This window comes from Oncorhynchus tshawytscha, linkage group LG02 (genome assembly GCF_018296145.1).
Source record: "Oncorhynchus tshawytscha isolate Ot180627B linkage group LG02, Otsh_v2.0, whole genome shotgun sequence".
Taxonomy (NCBI): Eukaryota; Metazoa; Chordata; class Actinopteri; order Salmoniformes; family Salmonidae; genus Oncorhynchus; species Oncorhynchus tshawytscha.
Genome location: NC_056430.1, coordinates 66,088,433 through 66,108,215, shown reverse-complemented (window position 1 = coordinate 66,108,215; position 19,783 = coordinate 66,088,433). Strand labels below are relative to the sequence as shown.

Below are 19,783 nucleotides of genomic sequence, written 5' to 3'. Positions count from 1 at the left end.
GCAGGGCATGCAAATGGGATATTTGCTTACCATAGATTTTGACACTGCCAGAGGGAGACAGACGGAAGAGCAAAGGAGCACCTGGTCATAGGTGATGATAGGTGAAAAACATCACACAAAGGCTATGAAAATGCACACCAGAAACAGCCTGCTTACATCTGATAGCGGTAATGAGCAGGCTAAATAAACATAGCCTACATCATGTCTTTTATCAAATTTCCTTGTGGACAGGTGTTTATTTTATTTTACCTTGGGCAGTTTCCAGGCTATTGCTTGCTGGAGAATATTATGGGGAATACATCTGCAATATATATATTTTTTTTTCTTGGTCCTCTATAGCTATATCTATTTTTTTTGTGAATTGGATTGATCCCCTCCACTGCACGGAACCCCACTAATCCTACCGACGGAAACGCAAGAGGTGGCTAAAAACAGTCCTCCATCCTATGCTAGCTTGCTACCGATGGCCCGGCTAGCAGTCTGAATAGCCGTGACCCCAACCAACCTCATTACTCACTGGACCCTTTTGATCCCTCGATTAAGCATGCCTCTCCTTAATGTCAATATGCCTTGTCCATTGCTGTTCTGGTTAGTGTTTATTGGCTTATTTCACTATAGAGCCTCTAGTCCTGCTCACTATACCTTATCCAACCTATTAGTTCCACCACCCACACATGCGATGACATCTCCTGGTTTCAATGATGTTTCTAGAGACAATATCTCTCTCATCATCACTCAATACCTAGTTTACCTCCACTGTATTCACATCCTACCATACCTTTGTCTGTACATTATACCTTGAAGCTATTTCATCGCCCCCAGAAATCTCCTTTTACTCTCTGTTCCAGACGTTCTAGATGACCAATTCTCATTGCTTTTAGCCGTACCCTTATCCTACTTCTCCTCTTGTCCTCTGGTGATGTAGAGGTGAATCCAGGCTCTGCAGTGCCTAGCTCCACTCCGTAACCGTAATAGCCTTGGTTTCATGCATGTTAACATTAGAAGCCTCCTCCCTAGTGTTTGTTTTATTCACTGCTTTAGCACACTCTGCCAACCCAGATGTTCTAGCTATGTCTGAATCCTGGCTTAGGAAGACCACCAAAAATTCTGAAATGTTCATCCCTAACTACAACATTTTCAGACAAGATAGAACTGCCAAAGGGGGCGGTGTTGCAATCTACTGCAAATATAGCCTGCAGAGTTCTGTCCTACTATCCAGGTCTGTACCCAAACAATTTGAACTTCTCCTTTTAAAATTCCACCTCTCTAAAAACAAGTCTCACCGTTGCCGCCTGCTATAGACCACCCTCTGCCCCCAGCTGTGCTCTGGACACCATATGTGAATTGATTGCCCCCCATCTGTCTATCTTCAGAGCTCGTGCTGCTAGGCGACCTAAACTGGAACATGCTTAACACCCCAGCCATCCTACAATCTAAGATTGATGCCCTCAATCTCACACAAATTATCAATGAACCTACCGGGTACCTCCCCAAAGCCGCAAACACGGGCACCCTCATAGATATCATCCTAATCAACTTGCCCTCTAAATACACCTCTGCTGTCTTCAACCAAGATCTCAGCGATCACTGCCTCATTGCCTGCATCCGTAATGGGTCAGTGGTCAAACGACCTCCACTCATCCACTCATGTCAAACGCTCCCTGAAACACTTCAGTGAGCTGGCCTTTCTAATCGACCTGGCCGAGGGTATCCTGGAAGGATATTGATCTCATCCCGTCAGTAGAGGATGCCTGGTTTTTTTTTTAAATGCCTTCCTAACCATCTTAAATAAGCATGCCCCATTCAAGAAATGTACAACCAGGAACAGATATAGCCCTTGGTTCTCCCCAGACCTGACTGCCCTTAACCAACACAAAAACATCCTATGGCGTTCTGCATTAGCATCGAACAGCCCCCGTGATATGCAGCTTTTCAGGGAAGCTAGAAACCAATATACACAGGCAGTTAGAAAAGCCAAGGCTAGCTTTTTCAAGCAGAAATTTGCTTCCTGCAACACTAACTCAAAAAAGTTCTGGGACACTGTAAAGTCCATGGAGAATAAGAACACCTCCTCCCAGCTGCCCACTGCACTGAAGATAGGAAACACTGTCACCACTGATAAATATACTATAATTGAGAATAATAAGCATTTTTCTATGGCTGGCCATGCTTTCCACCTGGCTACCCCTACCCCGGTCAACAGCACTGTACCCCCCACAGCAACTCGCCCAAGCCTTCCCCATTTCACCTTCTCCCAAATCCAGTCAGCTGAGGTTCTGAAAGAGCTGCAAAATCTGGAACCCTACAAATCAGCCGGGCTAGACAATCGGTTTCCTTTCTTTCTAAAATGATCTGCCGAAATTGTTGCCACCCCTATTACTAGCCTGTTCAACCTCTCTTTCGTGTCATCTGAGATTCCCAAAGATTGGAAAGCAGCTGCAGTCATCCCCCTCTTCAAAGGGGGGGACACTCTTGACCCAAACTGCTACAGACCTACATCTATCCTACCCTGCCTTTCTAAGGTCTTCGAAAGCCAAGTCAACAAACAGATTACCGACCATTTCGAATCTCACCATACCCTCTCTGCTATGCAATCTGGTTTCAGAGCTGGTCATGGGTGCACCTCAGCCATTCTCAAGGTCCTAAATGATATCTTAACCACCATCAATAAGAAACATTACTGTGCAGCCGTATTCATTGATCTGGCCAAGGCTTTCGATTCTGTCAATAACCACATCCTCATCGGCAGACTCGACAGCCTTGGTTTCTCAAATTATTGCCTGGCTTCCTATTTCGCAACAAAGCATCCTTCACTCATGCTGCCAAACATACCCTTGTAAACTGACCATCCTACCAATCCTCGACTTCGGTAATGTCATTTACAAAATAGCCTCCAATACCCTACTCAACAAATTGGATGCAGTCTATCACAGTGCAATCCGTTTTGTCACCAAAGCCCCATATACTACCCACCATTGCGACCTGTACGCTCTCGTTGGCTGGCCCTCGCTTCATACTCGTCGCTAAACCCACTGGCTCCATGTCATCTACAAGACCCTGCTAGGTAAAGTCCCCCCTTATCTCAACTCGCTGGTCACCATAGCATCATCCACCTGTAGCACGCGCTCCAGCAGGTATATCTCTCTGGTCACCCCCAAAACCAATTCTTTCTTTGGCCGCCTCTCCTTCCAGTTCTCTGGTGCCAATGACTGGAACGAACTACAAAAATCTCTGAAACTGGAAACACTTGTCTCCCTCACTAGCTTTAAGCACCAGCTGTCAGAGCAGCTCATAGATTACTGCACCTGTACAAAGCCCATCTATAATTTAGCCCATATAACTACCTCTTTCCCTACTGTATTTATTTATTTTGCTCCTTTGCACCCCATTATTTTTTATTTCTACTGTGCACATTCTTCCACTGCAAATCTACCATTCCCGTGTTTTACTTGCTATATTGTATTTACTTTGCCACCATGGCCTCCCTTATCTCACATTATTTGCTCACATCGTATATAGACTTGTTTCTACTGTATGTTTGTTTTACTCCATGTGTGTGTTGTTGTATGTGTCGAACTGCTTTGCTTTATCTTGGCCAGATCACAATTGTAAATGAGAACTTGTTCTCAACTTGCCTACCTGGTTAAATAAAGGTGAAATACATTTTTTTTTAAATAAAAAAATATACTGATAATAATGTTAATCTAAAATGAAAAATACTTCTGGAAATGTACAAAGTAGTATAGATCATTTTCTTGCCTTTGACCGTTTGACCCAAGGGTATGACCCAAAATAATGGGGTGCAGATTTTTTCCTGGTTAGGTCCTGCATGAGTCTTGCACAGGCAGTCCAATTCTGATCTTTTGCCCAATTCTTGGCAAAAGAGCTGATCTGATTGCTCAAAATACCAATTAGTGGAAAAGATCAGAATGGGACTGCCTGTGTAAATGCAGCCATAGACCTTGTTTTGACCTCCATCATTTCTGCAACCCAGAACAAAATCTCTCATGAGCCTGCTACTCGATTAGGTTCCGGTAGGGAGAGGTTAAAATATTGGACTAGTGCGAGCGAGTGGTGGAAGCAGGATGGCCTTTGGTGGCCGTCATAAAAGACGGTGACCGCCACAACCCTGAAGTTATTACATTTGAATGATCTAAACTGTCAAAGGCAAGAACATGATTTATCCTACTTTGTACATTTCCAGAAGTATTTTTCATTTTCGATTAACATTATTAACAGTATATTGCAGATGTATTCCCTCAGAAAGACCAAATTAGAAAATTCTCAAATATAGCTCTTATTGTGTCAATACCAATACACTTAAAAGTGTTAAAGCCTAGATGGACAAAAATGACTTGAACAGTGAACTTATAATATTGATGCAGTACTCACATCAATTTGCACTTAAGAATTTGAAGTCTAGAGTAGGCCTATTAAAAACAAAAAAAAGAGGTTCAAAATAGATGCAAGTACATGTTTATTTAATTAAATAGGTCTGGGCTGGGCTATGGAGGGATTCATCATGGCTTGAACTTTTTACCACTTCTCTTTTTGCAGGGGAAGCAAAATAAGTTTGCCAGGGCAGCTGTAATCCGCAGGAGGAGACACTGTTTTTTTTCCGGCTCATCAGCCACGGTATCTGAACAGGTGACAGAGAACAGGGGATGACATCAATTGTTAGATTACTTGTTAGATATTACTGCATGGTCGGAACTAGAAGCTCAAGCATTTCGCTACACTCGCACTAACATCTGCTAACCATGTGTATGTGACAAAGTCAATTTGATTTGATCTACTAGGGCAAATCGTAAAATAAACTTTTGCAACAGAAAACAAAAACACAATTATTTTAGTTCATGGAAGTTCCTCCCTGTTACTGCCGTTTAATGAATAAGACCCTGATAACTTCATCAGTCTCTTCCCCTAACATTACAATGTGGTGAAATAATATAATTTTGTTGAAGACATATAGACATGTTGACTAACAGAAAGGAGGACTTACCATCAGTGCCAAAGGGAGCCATCTTGTTCTTCTTCAGGGTCTTCTTGCAACCACGCTTCCAATCTCCTGACTTCCCCACTCCTTCCTTCACTGCCTCGTCCTTCCCTGTCTTCTTAGTAGAGAGAGAAACAGATATGAGTTGGTGCCTCAATCAAAAAGCTACAATAACTGAACAACCTACTGGTTAATGGTAGTCTGCTTACCTGTGTGGAGGTGCTGTCCACAAGGTCTATGGAGAGGGAGCTGCTGCTGGCCTTCTCCAAGCTAGCAGAGTCACATTTCTTGTTGTCGTCGATCGCAGCCATATCCTCTTGGTCCTCTTCCAGGCTTTCCCCCTGGGCCAAGAGTTCCTCTGTGAGGGTGATGTCACTCTTTGAGGAGCTTGAGGAGGAGCGTGACCTCCCCCTACCACGGCTCCTACTTGCTCCAAAATGTCTGTCAGAACTCCAGTCCTGGGCGTGGACGTCTATGACATTTGCGATGGTGTCTGCCATGCAATAGATGGCTCCCTCGCCACCATAGCGTACGGCACGCAGTTGAGCCCGGTTGGAGTCCGAGCGCAGGGACAACCTTTTAGCCGCAGCCTTAACGATGGCCTTCATTGCATCTTCCCCCCTGAATTGAATGCTCTCCTCCAGGCTGAAGAGGACAGAGATGTCAGCATACTTAAGGGCATGCTGGACCTCCAGAAAGAGATCCTTCATCAGCCTGAAGGGGTCATTGGCCCTCCTAGCCCGGGGGGACTCTGAGGCCTCCAGTCGGCGCATGATGCCCTGGAGGATGAGCTTCAGGGTCTGGGGGCTCATAACAGTGTCCCTGGGAGTGCTGAGAAGGGGGATGTCTTCTTCGATGAGGATCTCACCCGGCAGGAGAGAGGGAATCTTCTCCAGGAGGTCCTGCCTGGCCTCGGTGGGGGTCAGGGAGCCGATACTCACCTCAGAGACATCAGCTCCCCCAACCTCTTCTTCCAAGATCTGTGCAGAAGCTGCCCATGCTGCCTGAGTGGTCGTTAGGGAGCCCTCAATCATGGAGGTGCTGGGGACTACCTCATCTTCATCCAGACAGGGGTTGACCGCCAGGGTCTTTGCAGGAGCTGCCTGTGCTGCCTTGGTTGAGGTGGAGGGCTCAGAGTGTAAGAAAGTCATGACACTCGCGACCACCTCATCTTCTTCCTCTGATGAAGAAGGACACGGAGTGTCAGGGAAACTGTCCCTGGCACCAGAATCCAATCCTAATAAAACACACTCAAATTTTGAACTGGTTCAAAGCCATATCCATGTATAGCACTATGCGGTATTTGGTACATTTACTATAATGGTAATACACAAGTTATTATATGGTTATTACAGGGTTAATACTGGTCATAATGGTAAACAGGTTATAAATTGACCTTTCTGGATGATGACACTGGCACTGTAAATGTTGTTGCAGGTCCGGTTCAGCATCTGTTCCATCCAGGCAGTCAGGACCTGGCAGATGGCCTCTAGTCAAATCAACATTTATTTAAAGTGTTGCTTCACACACACACACAACATGTCACAAAACACTTTACAGAAAAGTAGAAAGAACAGGAGAGAAGAGAAAAAAGGAGACTGTGAAACAGCCCAGTCATAGCTGCAGGAAGTAGGGGTGTCGAGGGTGCTGCACCCCCGATATATATATATATATACACACATACACATACACACACACACACTGCTCAAAAAAATAAAGGGAAAACTTAAACAACACAATGCAACTCCAAGTCAATCACACTTCTGTGAAATCAAACTGTCCACTTAGGAAGCAACACTGATTGACAATAAATTTCACATGCTGTTGTGCAAATGGAATAGACAACAGGTGGAAATTATAGGCAATTAGCAAGACACCCCCAATAAAGGAGTGGTTCTGCAGGTGGTGACCACAGACCACAGACCACTTCTCAGTTCCTATGCTTCCTGGCTGATGTTTTGGTCACTTTTGAATGCTGGCGGTGCTTTCACTCTAGTGGTAGCATGAGACCGAGTTACAACCCACACAAGTGGCTCAGGTAGCTCATCCAGGATGGCACATCAATGCGAGCTGTGGCAAGAAGGTTTGCTGTGTCTGTCAGCGTAGTGTCCAGAGCATGGAGGCGCTACCAGGAGACAGGCCAGTACATCAGGAGACGTGGAGGAGGCCGTAGGAGGGCAACAACCCAGCAGCAGGACCGCTACCTCCGCCTTTGTGCAAGGAGGAGCAGGAGGAGCACCTCCAGAGCCCTGCAAAATGACCTCCAGCAGGCCACAAATGTGCATGTGTCTGCTCAAACGGTCAGAAACAGACTCCATGAGGGTGGTATGAGGGCCCGACGTCCACAGGTGGGGGTTGTGCTTACAGCCCAACACCGTGCAGGACGTTTGGCATTTGCCAGAGAACACCAAGATTGGCAAATTCGCCACTGGTGCCCTGTGCTCTTCACAGATGAAAGCAGATTCACACTGTGCACATGTGATAGACGTGACAGAGTCTGGAGACGCCGTGGAGAACGTTCTGCTGCCTGCAACATCCTCCAGCATGACCGGTTTGGCGGTGGGTCAGTCATGGTGTGGGGTGGCATTTCTTTGGGGGGCCACACAGCCCTCCATGTGCTCGCCAGAGGTAGCCTGACTGCCTGAGATCCCTCAGGAGACCATCCGCCACCTCATCAGGAGCATGCCCAGGCATTGTAGGGTCATACAGGCACGTGGAGGCCACACACACTACTGAGCCTCATTTTGACTTGTTTTAAGGACATTACATCAAAGTTGGATCAGCCTGTAGTGTGGTTTTCCACCTTAATTTTGAGTGGGACTCCAAATCCAGACCTCCATGGGTTGATAAATTTGATTTCCATTGATCATTTTGGTGTGATTTTGTTGTCAGCACATTCAACTATGTAAAGACAAAAGTATTTAATAAGAATATTTAATTCATTCAGATCTAGGATGTGTTATTTTAGTGCTCCCTTTATTTTTTTGAGCAGTGTAAATGATTATTCTTTTTCTCACAAAATTTGTGAACTAGGCCTTTATTACTCCTGTGTGAACAGAGAAAAATACTCCTCAGCAGAGCGGAGAAAAATACTTCCTCCCCCATCGACAATGCCCTCACCCCAAAACATCTTGGTCACAGTGTAAATGGCAATAACAACAATAAAAATGGGGTAAAAGGAGACAAGACTACATAATAACTAACCTAGTGCCCTCTTGTCGTGATTGGAGAGTGAGGTGGAGGTCTGGGAGGTCAGGATCTGGGAGCTGCCCCCCTCTGACATAGCTGCCAACCTCACACGAGGCTCTGCCCCCTCCTCCTCCCCAACCCCATGAGACCAGGTGGAGTCACTGTCCCACAAATCCTCCTTGCTGGATGTGGGAGTGCTGGGAGGCTGGTTGTGCGCCATGTCCCAAGTGCTTGTCGGCCAAATCTCCCCTGGCCTCTCCCTGAGCAGGGCAAAGACAGGGAGGGACCCCTCGCTGAGGGCTTTATGGACATCCCTTCCCTTGGCCCACCTCACTGACCCCAGTTCTCCCACACTGACCCTGGAGTGGAGTGTGTCTCTCTGGAGGTAAACCCTCTCCAGCTCCTCTGCCTGATGACAGAGGTTGAACCGTCTTGATCTCTGTGATGACCCAGAGCGACTCCAGCTGTTGTCCTCCCCCTCCTGGAGGGTTTCCAGGGCCATAATGGTGTAGTGGGCCCTTCCCTCTGAGGTCACATCTGGAGAAGACAGGCAGGTGGATGGATATGAGGCAGTGGATGGCCCTGACAACATGTTGGATGAGCTGTCGTCTCCATTTTCCAGTGGCAGAGGTCTGGTGAAGTTTTCTAACTCGCCCATGTCTGCCTCAATGGTGGACAACTGACCTAGGGCTGAGCCAATATGCTCCTCCATCCAGCCCTGCTCTGGAATGGGGTGCAGGCCACTTCGGTTGGAGCAGGACACACTTGGATGTTCCAGATATAGTGGCTGAGCATCCACACACTCTGCCAGCTGACAGAGGTTTAACGGCAACTCTGGCATGTTGGATCTGCTCGATCCCTGTGACGACCCAGGCCGACTCCCATTCCGGCTGTTGTTACCTCTTCCAGACCTCATGTGGTGGATCCGTCTGGCAGCCTCCTGGGCACTCTCACAGGCATCCCTGAACAGCTCTGAGAAGATGCTGGAGAGCCTCTCTTTGGTCAGAGTGATGTTTGGATTGGTCATCTCCAGGTCATTCACACCAGAGGAGAAGAAGTCGTCCTGGGCATTCCTCAGGATGTTACTCACAGCCATGTCTGCTATACCCTGAAGCTCCTTGTCTGTCTCAGAATTGGACGTGGGGGGCTGCCCGCCCCAGAGCCTCCCCTTCGGCTCAGAGCTCCGCCAGTGGAACATCTCCGAGACGATCTTCAGCACCCCTGACCCTCGGCAGGAGGAGTGGGATGACTCTGGACTGTAGCTCCTGAGCAGAGCCATTGCTGGCAGGAGGACCACATAGGACATGTCCTCCAGGTCTTTTATGGTCACATTCTTAGAAAGAAATACGTAAAACAACTACTTTAAGTGACAGCATTTCCTTTTAGTTTTTAAGGTACACGTTTTTTTGTTGTTGTTGTCATGATTAGAGTCAGTAAAGAAGTAGAAATGGGAGACTTACCTTTTGTTTGAGGAACTTCCTGATGAGCTTCCACTGACTGGAAAATAAAAAACAAACAATAAGAATCCTTGGTGAGTAGACTGGCTCCTAGATTATATTTTTTCTACTGCACATAACATGGTTCAGAGCAGGACTCACGGGTGAGACTTCAGGAAGTCCTCCAGAGAGAAGGCCTCCTCTACATTCTCAGGTGTCATCTCACGGGGTGGGTCCGCCAGAGAAGTGGCATCGGAGGTGACATCAGTCTCTGGGGTTTCTGGGGTCAGGGGGTCATCAACAGATGGAGAGGAGTTCATTCTCACCTCATCCTCAGGTGTCAGGGGGTCTGGTGGCTCTGAAACAGAAGACTATAAGAATTACCACCGAACAAGCTAGTAACCACGACAACGATTCTATTGAATAACCACTGTGTCACCAAAACCCACCTGTTGTCTCCACCTTCGTCACTTTAGTGCCCTTCTTGATAGCTGGCAGGACACCTACAGAAAGAGGAGAGTCGAGTCATTAGTTGATCCTTCCACCATACTGTATGTCCTTTTATAATTATATCAATAAATCCAGGTATTTTGGAAGTGGTGATCAATACTCACTGTAACTGGTTGTCGGAGATAGAAGAGGTGGAGGCAGCGCCAACGCACCAATGACTTGGCGGCTTGTTTTTTTTGCCTCTGCATTGGCCTCCCTAGCCCTTCTGGGCTCAATGGCCTCCCTAGCCCTTCTGGGCTCAATGGCCTCTCTGGCATTCTTTTCAACCTTGGCCATCATTGCCTGATTGCTCAGCCTGGGGCCTTGTGGGGGCTTCGGCACAAAGTTCTGAGAGAAACATTGACAGCAGCAAAATCATATCACCATAGAAACCACCCATTTCACCATAGGCATGGTGGTACTAAGTGACATAAGGGTTAACCTTAGAATTAGAATCAGAATTAGAATCAGAATTCCAATGCTATTGGTTCTAACTAGTAAGTGACCCATGCATCATTATCTCGTTTTAAACACATTTCTGGTTGAGAACATGACATATTACTAGATTTCAACCAACTGGTCTCTCAGTTAAAACCACGTAAAAATTTCAAAACAAAGAATCCTTATACAACCAGGGGCGCGTTCAGCAAGACAGAACGTTGAGCAACATTCAGCGACCAAAAATGGACAAGCATGTCGTAGCCCTATACATCATTAGCATATGAATGTCAGCACTATCCACTTGACTAACAAACCAATCAAAATAGATGTCCAATTAAGGCAAATCATTTCTGAGTGGATGTGGCCTCCCAAGTGGCACAGTGGTCTAAGCTGTGTTACTAGAGATTCTGGGTTCGAGTCCAGGCTCTGTTGCAGCCGGCCGCGACCAGGAGACCCATGGGGCGGCGCACAATTGGAGGGGAGTCGTTAGGGGAGGGTTAGGCCGCCAGGGATGAACTTGTCGGGAGCAGTGCACGCTGACACTGTAGCCCGGTCTATGGTGTTTCCTCTGATACATTGGTGCGGCTGGCTTCCAGGTTAAGTGGGTATTGTGTCAAGAAGCAGTGTGGCTTGGTTTGGGTTGTGTTTCGGAGGGCACACGGATCTTGACCTTTGCCTCTCCCAAGTCCGTACGGGAGTTACAGGGATGAGACAAGATTAACTACCAATTGAATACCTCATAATTGGGGGAAAAAGGAGGTAAATAATAAATTAAAAACAAAACAATTGAAGTGGGTGGGTGTTGCTTAGAGCCAACCAGTCCGCTCTGAGAGGTTTTCCTGGAGTGTAATTCAGCATGCCTAACATTTTGAATGTTTTCCAATTGAACAGATAGGTATTTCACTCTGAACTGTTCCAAACGTTTTGCAACAAAACTCAAAAGCAATTTCTAACCTTCAGGGGGCTCTTCTTGGTGCAGTCCACCAGTACTGGCAGCCTTGGTCCACCATGGTCGTCTGTCTGGGGCACCTGTTCTCCAACACTAGCTTGGAGGGTCCAAGCCTGGGATATAGGTACTAAATTACACTTGAGACCTCCATTTTGAGTCCTCCTTTCCAACCATAAAGCATATCAGTCTGTTTTTGCATAGGCCAGTGGTTTTCAACCCTCTCCTTGGGGAACCCCGGACGTTTCACAATTTTGTTGTAGCCCTAAACAAGCAAACCCCATTAAAACCTATTCAAGGGCTTGATGATTAGTTGACACGTTGAATCAGGTGTGCTAGCTGTGGAATACAGTGGAATGTCTGGGGGTCCTCTAGGAGAGGTTTTAAAACCTCTGGCATATGGTTGTACTCCAAAAACAATTCCCCATTACGGAGACACACAGATAAACATGTTTTTCTTCGTATATGAGAATTACCTTTAGACGAACTCTCCTCAACCGTTTATGACTTTTACTCATTTTATTTTAAGACATCCTTCAGATTGGACCTGTACAACGATAGAAAAATAATAAACAAATACATTTTTTATAAAATGTTTGAACATTTTAATACAATACTTACAGTTACACAGAATTATCTTGTCCAGGCAAAGTAATGTCTTTGAACATGAGGATGACTGTCCTATGCAAACTATCAACTCAACTGAGCCAATCAATTTAATAATTTGTTGACTGCGTTTGCGTCATAGGCTCATATATTATGTCATGACAACATACACTATTACGCCAACTATAACAGCGCACAGTGACCACGCCGGGAGATTAATACATTTTCTGATCATATACGAAATCTCTAAAAAAGTTTAAAATGTAACGTAACCCAAATCACGTTGATTCAATGGGGTTTTATATATCAATGTTTCCCTCTGGTGGCAAGAACCGAAAGAGACATAAATCGATGTCGAGCCGATTGTCATCAGTCTGCACTCCGCACACTAACTTCTGAACTTTTGATAGTTAGAATAATAGAGTTAGAATATCAGAATTAGTATAATAGAGTTAGAATAACTTTATTCATGTAGCTAGTATGGATACTAATATTGACAAATCAAAGCATATTTTTTTCATACCAGTGTTGTCAAACAAACGATGATATTTGGCTTGACAATGACAGTGGTGTAAGATGTATGGTAATTTTTTGTCATTTTGCAATAATTTATTTATTAGTCTGCATAGACAGAATGGTTGTCTATCTCCAATTATGTATATAAATAAGCCCACATAACTGTCAAGAGGTTTTGTGCATGTTTCGGCCAGCAGAGGGCTCCGCTCGCTCTTTTCTAGGGGTCGCTTCACGCGCTCACGGTAGTAGTTATCGCGCTAGGCTAGCCTGCAGACTGACAAATTCGTTTGAGACCGGGCTGAGCGTCAGATGTAGAAGCCAAGGGAAAGAGAGGAGGCTGGAGACGGAGACCAGTTGAAAACCGTACTTGTCAAGTTCTTGGACCGACGGTGTAAGGCGCCGCACATGAGCTCTACAATGATTCAGAGGAGTGGGGAAAGTGGCGTAGGTGTAACTTAGTTAGTTAATAGCTAACTATCCTCAATTCGTGAAAATACTGGCTAAGTACCCGTAGAAAGTTGTAACAACTTGTGAAGTGTTCAATTAATACAACACACAAGAAAACAGTTTCTTAAATTGCAGTTGCTAGCTAGCTAACAAGCTAAAGCTAGCTAGCTAATGAAGGATGAAGGATTTCGAGGTGTCAACCGAAAGCGAACATGGGTTATTATTAATTGGTCTTTACACTTACTGATAATTTCAAAATAATATTTCAATTCTATCGTAAACGATGTGAAGAGGGGTTTGTTCTCTGCCCACTTCATTTTATGGATAAAGAATCAGACATGAAAAATAAACAAATTAATGAACGTTAAATCAGGGTCCATATTATTTGGATCAAAAAAATAACACAATACCAGAGTCTCTCAAATGTAATATTAATTGTCGTTAATTTTAAAATAAAATATTCTAACTCACTAAAATCTTCTGACATAAGAGCAGTCCCAAAATAACTGGTCAAGAGTTTCTGGGTCACAACCACAAAATACACATTTGTTATCAGTAACTATTTTGAATCTAGGTATAATAAAGGTCTTTCTATGGTAGATTCTATTAATGAGTTTGTATGATACTTCTTTCACCTTAATTAGATACACAATATTTGCCAGACAACAGCGATACTTTGTTCCAGTTCACTTGTCCTAGGGCTGCATTCCAGTATATTTTAGCAGAGGGAATAGTAACATCTTGACAGTTTCTTATATACATGTTATTACATTTATAGTTTAAGATGTCAATTCCTTCTAGCTGTATTGAGGCTACAAAGAAAGCATGGAACAGGGGGAGACGAAAAATAATCCTGAATCATCACCAGACACAGGTGAGTTACTGTCAAAATGCCTAGGTAGCTTAATAATTATGTACACAAAAAAATGTGCTACACTCGCAATAATATCTGCTTACCATGTGTATGTGACCAATACAATTTGATTTGACTCGGCTAATCAAACTCAAGTCAACAAATAATTTCCCGAAATTTCTCAGACTCTGTGGCGCATGTAGAGGATAGTGCTTTGGCGCCGTCATGTGGCGACCAAATGGACAGCACAGGTGATGCGAATTTGGAGTCCATGTCGTCATGCCAGGATATCAACTTGATGGATCAGAAGCTCAGACCCATTGAACAGCAATTCCAGTACCTGCTGACTAAAGCAGATGAGTTTCAAACAAACCTTTTATACAGGTAACATTAGTCAGTTAGGAAAGTTGTTAATGCAGTCTAAGATAATGATAGGTAGAGGTTAGGTGAGTCAATGAATAGGGCAGCTTAACTATGCAATTACATTAGTAGGGTTTACATTTATAGTTTATTTATCAAAGGGGTTAAAGTAATACATAATGAAGCCCTGTCCTGTGACATAACCGTGGGTGTGTTGTCTGCAGGAGTGACATTCTGCAGAGGGAAAACTTTGCTTGCGTGGTTCCTACTTTCCTGCGGACCTGTCAGCCCTACTTCACTTACCTGGAGTCGACAGCTCGTAGCACCCTGCCCCAGCGCAGGCCTCTACCCATGTACATCCGCTCACGAGTAAGAGCCCCGAAACTCAACCCTACTCATATGAATCTGTCCTTAATTCATGCACCTTGGTTGGAAAGGGAGGTAGAGGCAGTGATCCCTTCCCTTTGCACTCTTTATTGATATTAAATGTATTCTACACTTCAAACCAACATAAATGTCTCTGTGAATCAACTTTGGACAAGAATATAGGCTTAGGAGAGGTTTGAGAACTAATAGAGAAGGATCAAGAGCGATGTTGTAGACTGAGAGTGGTGTGTATGGAGTAAGTGTGTGTATTTGTCTGTCTGTATTTATGTGTTTGTCCATCTCTCCAGTTGTTAGACTTCTCCCAGAAGCTGTGTGCGAGGCTGGAGCAGCTGGTTTTGACCTATTCCTCCTTTGACTTTCTCTCTCTGGAGGAGGCTGAGCCGGCCAGGTACTGTACTTACCAGAAGAGGCTGGTTGGAGGATGGCCTCATTGTAATGTCTGGAATGGAGTAGATGGAATGGAGTCAAACATGGGGTTTCCATGTGTTTGATACCGTTTCATTTATACCATTCCAGCCATTACAATGAGCCATTCGGCATAGCTCCTCCCACCAGCTTCCTCTGGTACTTACAACATAACATCTGAAGGCTGTGAGCCACCACAAACACACAGATGCACATACAAACGCATATCGCCGCTGTCGGGTAAAAACCTCATCTCCAAAACAGACACTTTTCAAGAAATTGAAAAAACTCCCATATTATTATTATTTTTAATAAACATATTTTGACATTTCTGAAGCTGTTTTGAATACATTTTCTTGGTCCTAGAGTCATGAAACGTTCAGATTACATTGAGAGTTAGTGCTTTCAACACAATTTTAGTTTCAAGGTTTTCATCAGAGAGTGACGATATGTACCAACACCTACTCTTAAATATCTGTATTTAGATCCACAAATGGAACATTGCGGAGTATGACCCAAATATATAGAGAACGGATGCATGGACTTGTCAACCCTTATTCTCATTCGTCTGACATTCATTCCACAATTCTTCATCCAACCATTTATGTATCTATCATTCTCCCTCTCTCCATTCCAGTGTCTCCCATTTCTACATTGGCAAGTGTCAGATAGACCGTTTGGGACTGTCCATATACAGGTACTGTCGTCTAGCCCCGTACCTGGCTGGGGTCCACACTGGCCTGTACAAACGCATGCGCTGGAATGTGGAGAGACCCAGCGAGAGCCTACAGGAGGAAACGGATGGCGAAAAGGAGGGACATCCAGAGGAGGACAGGCCAGTAGCAGGGAAAGAGCGAGCCACCGAGACAGAGTAGTGAGTGAGAGAGGGGGAGGGGGGGTAGAGAAAGGGTTAAAGTAAGGCATAACATGCCAATAAACAATCATTGTAATATTAGTGCCAAGAGAACTTTGGGACTCTTTTGAACTGAGATGTTCGATGACAATGTACATTTCGGAATTCAGGCCTAAGAACAGTCGATCAGATGGCATCTCACTGCCTCTGTGTGACTGTGTGTGTGACTGTGTGTGTGACTGTGCGTGTGTGTTTCTCGAGCAGCTACTTCCTGTGCTACGAGGAGGAAGTCCCTGAGGAGCCAGCTGAGGGGGGCGATGGAGAGGGTAAAGGGGAGACGGTTGCTATAGGCAATGTGGTTAAGATGTGGTCAATCGGTCAGTGGGTCCAAACGCACCCTGAACCCATAAAAGATGACATCTATGAATGGTACAAAGTCACACTCAGATCGCTACGCAACACTCTTTCATCTTTGACTTGTTTAAAGAATACTTAAGAGTAACTTTTCTCTGTATACATCAATGATGTCGCTCTTGCTGCTGGTGATTCTCTAATCCACCTCTACGCAGACGACACCATTCTGTATACGTCTGGCCCTTCTTTGGACACTGTGTTAACTAACCTCCAGACAAGCTTCAATGCCATACAACTCTCCTTCCGTGGCCTCCAACTGCTCTTAAATGCATGCAAAACTAAATGCATGCTCTTCAACCGATCGCTGCCCACACCTACCCACCCGTCCAGCATCACTACTCTGGACGGTTCTGACTTAGAACATGTGGACAACTACAAATACCTAGGTGTCTGGTTAGACTGTAAACTCTCTTTCCAGACTCCTATTAAGCATCTCCAATCCAAAATTAAATCTAGAATTGGCTTCCTATTTCGCAACAAAGCCTCCTTCACTCACACGGCCAAACATACCCTCGTAAAACTGACTATCCTACTGATCCTTGACTTCGGCAATGCACCTGTACATAGCCAATCTGTAAATAGCCCACCCAACTACCTCATCACTATATTGTTATTTATTTTGCTCCTTTGCACCCCAGTACCGCTACTTGCACACTCATCTTCTGCACATCTATCACCCCAGTGTTTTAATTTGCTATACTGTAATAATTTTGCCACTATGGCCTATTTATTGCCTCACCCCCCCCTTATCCTACCTTATTTGCACACACTGTATATAGACTTTCTCTATTGTATTATTGACTGCATGTTTGTTTTATTCCATGTGTAACTCTTGTGTTGTTTGTGTCACACTGCTTTGCTTTATCTTGGCCAGGTCACAGTTGTAAAATGAGAACTTGTTCTCAACTAGACTATCTGATTAAGTAAAGGTGAATGAATTTAAAAAAATAAAAAGTACTGTGTGTGTGTGTGTGTGTTCATTCCAGGGTGCTGTGCTGTGTTCCACAGGCTGGGTACCACAGGCTGTTGTGTCTGGGAGCGGAGGAGCCCTCTGCCTGCACCGCTACTGACTGCCTTGTGGGGGTGTTGTTTTCTCAACAGAGCCCAGTGGCAGGCCCCAGTCATGAAACAACATAACAGAGACAAGCCACTGTTCTAGTACTGCCTTTGGTCATATCATGTTCTCGTTGATTAAAGGATTTAACATGGCTTATTGTTAGTTTTACATTGTGTTATGTTCGGCTAATGTTTTCAAATCTAAGTAACTATTGGGAAGGACTTTTAAGGGCTGAACTCTCGTTCCTACTAGCCAATGTTTCCTTAAGGTTCCTTACGTATTGTATAAAAATGAATATAATTTATAAAGACATCAAGTTTTATTACCAATTCCCTACCAGCTAGTGATACATTTGAACTGTATCTGAGGTCTGTTCATATTCAAGGTTTTATTGAGCGTTAATGTATGTTACTGTATTGTGTGGTTGTTGGAAATCATTTTGTATGATGTTAAGAATAAAAGTATTGACCTGTCATTCATTTGTACGGGAGCATTATTTTATGAAATAAAACAATTTATTGAAAATATATTATTGTGTTTCATTAAACAAAAACACTTTTATATTTAAAAAACATGGGGTCTCTGTACTGTACTTAAAGTGTAAATGATTTGTTTGTAAACAATGGAGTAAATAGCCAACTGTGACAACTAGGCAGAATGAAGACCGTTCTGTTTCAGAATACTTTTCCTTGCCGCAGTTATTTTTTGCTCACTTGAACCATCTAGTGGTGACATCGCAATGTCTTACGGTGGGCTCCAAAATTACTGGCACCCCTGACTGGCAATGCACAAACAATACTTTAAAAAATATACACAATATAATTATAGAGAACTCAAAATACCAACGTGAGAAATACTATACTTTAATGGAACCCACCAAAATAATTTATTGATTTAATTAAAAATCAATGTCCTCCAAATCAAGGTTTCACAATTAATGGCACCCTTAAATATTATTGTAAATAACATCTACCAAAATTAAACCAGGAATTAAATTCCACTTATTTAAGTTTATCTAAGTGTTAATGAACTATATTGAGCCATTACAGCACTTCCTTTTTCACTAGGGTATAAAAATGAGGTAACACGCATGCAATATCCCTTTGTCAACCAACACCATGAAGAAAAGAAAAGTTCAAAAGGGACAGATGTTTGTAGACCTTCAAAAATCTGGTAATGGCTACAAGAAGATCCACAAATGATTGAATATACCACTGAGCACTGCCAGGGAAATTATTTAAACATTCAAAAGATATGGAACAGTTGAAAATCTCATGGGTAGAGGACGCAAATGCATTTTGCCCTCCAGGATAGGGAGGAGGATTGTGAGAAGAGAAGCAACAAAATCCCCAAGAATCACTGTGAAAGAATTGCAGGCCTTGGTGGCGTCTTGGGGTCACCAGGTTTAAAAAGACGCCACCTCCACAACCACAGGCTCTTTGGAAGGGTTGCCAGAAAAAAGCCCTTAATGACCCCAAGATACAGACGCAAGCGCTTGGAGTTTGCCAAACATCATTTAAATTATGATTGGAAGAAGGTGCTCTGGTCAGATGAGACCAAAATTGAGCATTTTGGTCAGATACAGCATTGGCATGTTTGGCGTCGAAACAGAGATGCATACAAGGAGAGGCACCTCATACACATGGTGAAATATGGTGGTGGGTCAGTGATGTTTTGGGGCTGTTTTAATTCCATAGGTCCAGGGGCACTGGTTAAGATTGATGATGTAATGAATTCCACCAAGTATCAGGCAATTTTTGCTGACAATCTGGTTGCATCTGCCAGAAGGCTGGGACTTGCCCGTATGTGGACTTTCCAACAAGACAATGACCCAAAACATACCTCAAGATCCACACAGAAAGGGTTCTGTGACAACAAAATCAATGTTCTGCCATGGCCATCTCAGTAGCCGGACCTCAATCCAATCAAAAACCTGTGGGCTGAGTGGAAGAGGGCAGTTGATAAGCGCAAACACAAGAATGTGAAGGATCTTGAAAGGATCTGCATAGAGGGATGGTCCAAAATCCATCCAAATGTGTTCCTTAACCTTGTCAAACATTACAGGAAAAGACCATGCTGTTATCCTTGCCAGAGGTGGTGGCACTAAGTACTAAATGAGGAGTGCCAATAATTATGAAACCTTGATTTTGGTGAAATGTATTTTGTATTAAATAATTGTATGATTTTGGTGGGTTCCATTGAAACATAAATAAAGTATAGTATTTCTCACATGGTGGTGTTTTGAGTTTATCTCCATAATTATATTGTTTATATTTTTTATATTTTTTTAAGTATTGTTTGTGCATTGCCAGTCAGGGGTACCAGTAATTTTGGAGCCCACTGTATGTTTGACAAAGATTCTAAAGTTCTATATTTGAGCATGCTATA

The 19,783-nt window shown here is 44.0% G+C and overlaps 2 protein-coding genes across 12 annotated transcripts; one reads left to right on the top strand and one right to left on the bottom strand.

Moving 5' to 3' along the window:
• Positions 1-4,460: 4,460 nt before the first annotated feature.
• On the bottom strand, positions 4,461-12,388 carry LOC112265253. Of its 3 annotated transcripts, none has more exons than XM_024442393.2 (12): positions 12,119-12,388; positions 11,974-12,044; positions 11,506-11,613; positions 10,236-10,458; positions 10,071-10,124; positions 9,784-9,979; positions 9,646-9,682; positions 8,201-9,518; positions 6,393-6,485; positions 5,206-6,176; positions 5,003-5,114; positions 4,461-4,639 (listed from the first exon to the last, which is right to left on the bottom strand). In XM_024442393.2, exons 2-12 carry the CDS (start codon positions 12,013-12,015, stop codon positions 4,521-4,523), a joined length of 3,273 nt encoding a protein of 1,090 aa, XP_024298161.1. In that variant the 5' UTR covers positions 12,016-12,044; positions 12,119-12,388; the 3' UTR covers positions 4,461-4,520. The 3 variants fall into 3 exon arrangements, with proteins under 3 accessions (XP_024298161.1, XP_024298159.1, XP_024298160.1); XM_024442391.2 differs by having other exon boundaries at positions 5,206-6,233; positions 12,119-12,387; XM_024442392.2 differs by having other exon boundaries at positions 5,003-5,111; positions 5,206-6,233; positions 12,119-12,386.
• A 419-nt stretch (positions 12,389-12,807) lies between these two features.
• LOC112265252 (UPF0575 protein C19orf67 homolog) lies at positions 12,808-17,870 on the top strand. Of its 9 annotated transcripts, none has more exons than XM_024442386.2 (8): positions 12,808-13,010; positions 13,868-13,940; positions 14,105-14,303; positions 14,504-14,648; positions 14,954-15,054; positions 15,709-15,945; positions 16,189-16,353; positions 17,325-17,870. In XM_024442386.2, exons 2-8 carry the CDS (start codon positions 13,892-13,894, stop codon positions 17,473-17,475), a joined length of 1,047 nt encoding a protein of 348 aa, XP_024298154.1. In that variant the 5' UTR covers positions 12,808-13,010; positions 13,868-13,891; the 3' UTR covers positions 17,476-17,870. The 9 variants fall into 9 exon arrangements, with proteins under 9 accessions (XP_024298154.1, XP_042159055.1, XP_024298155.1 ...); XM_042303121.1 differs by having other exon boundaries at positions 13,851-13,940; XM_024442387.2 differs by having other exon boundaries at positions 13,845-13,940.
• The last annotated feature ends 1,913 nt before the right edge of the window (positions 17,871-19,783 follow it).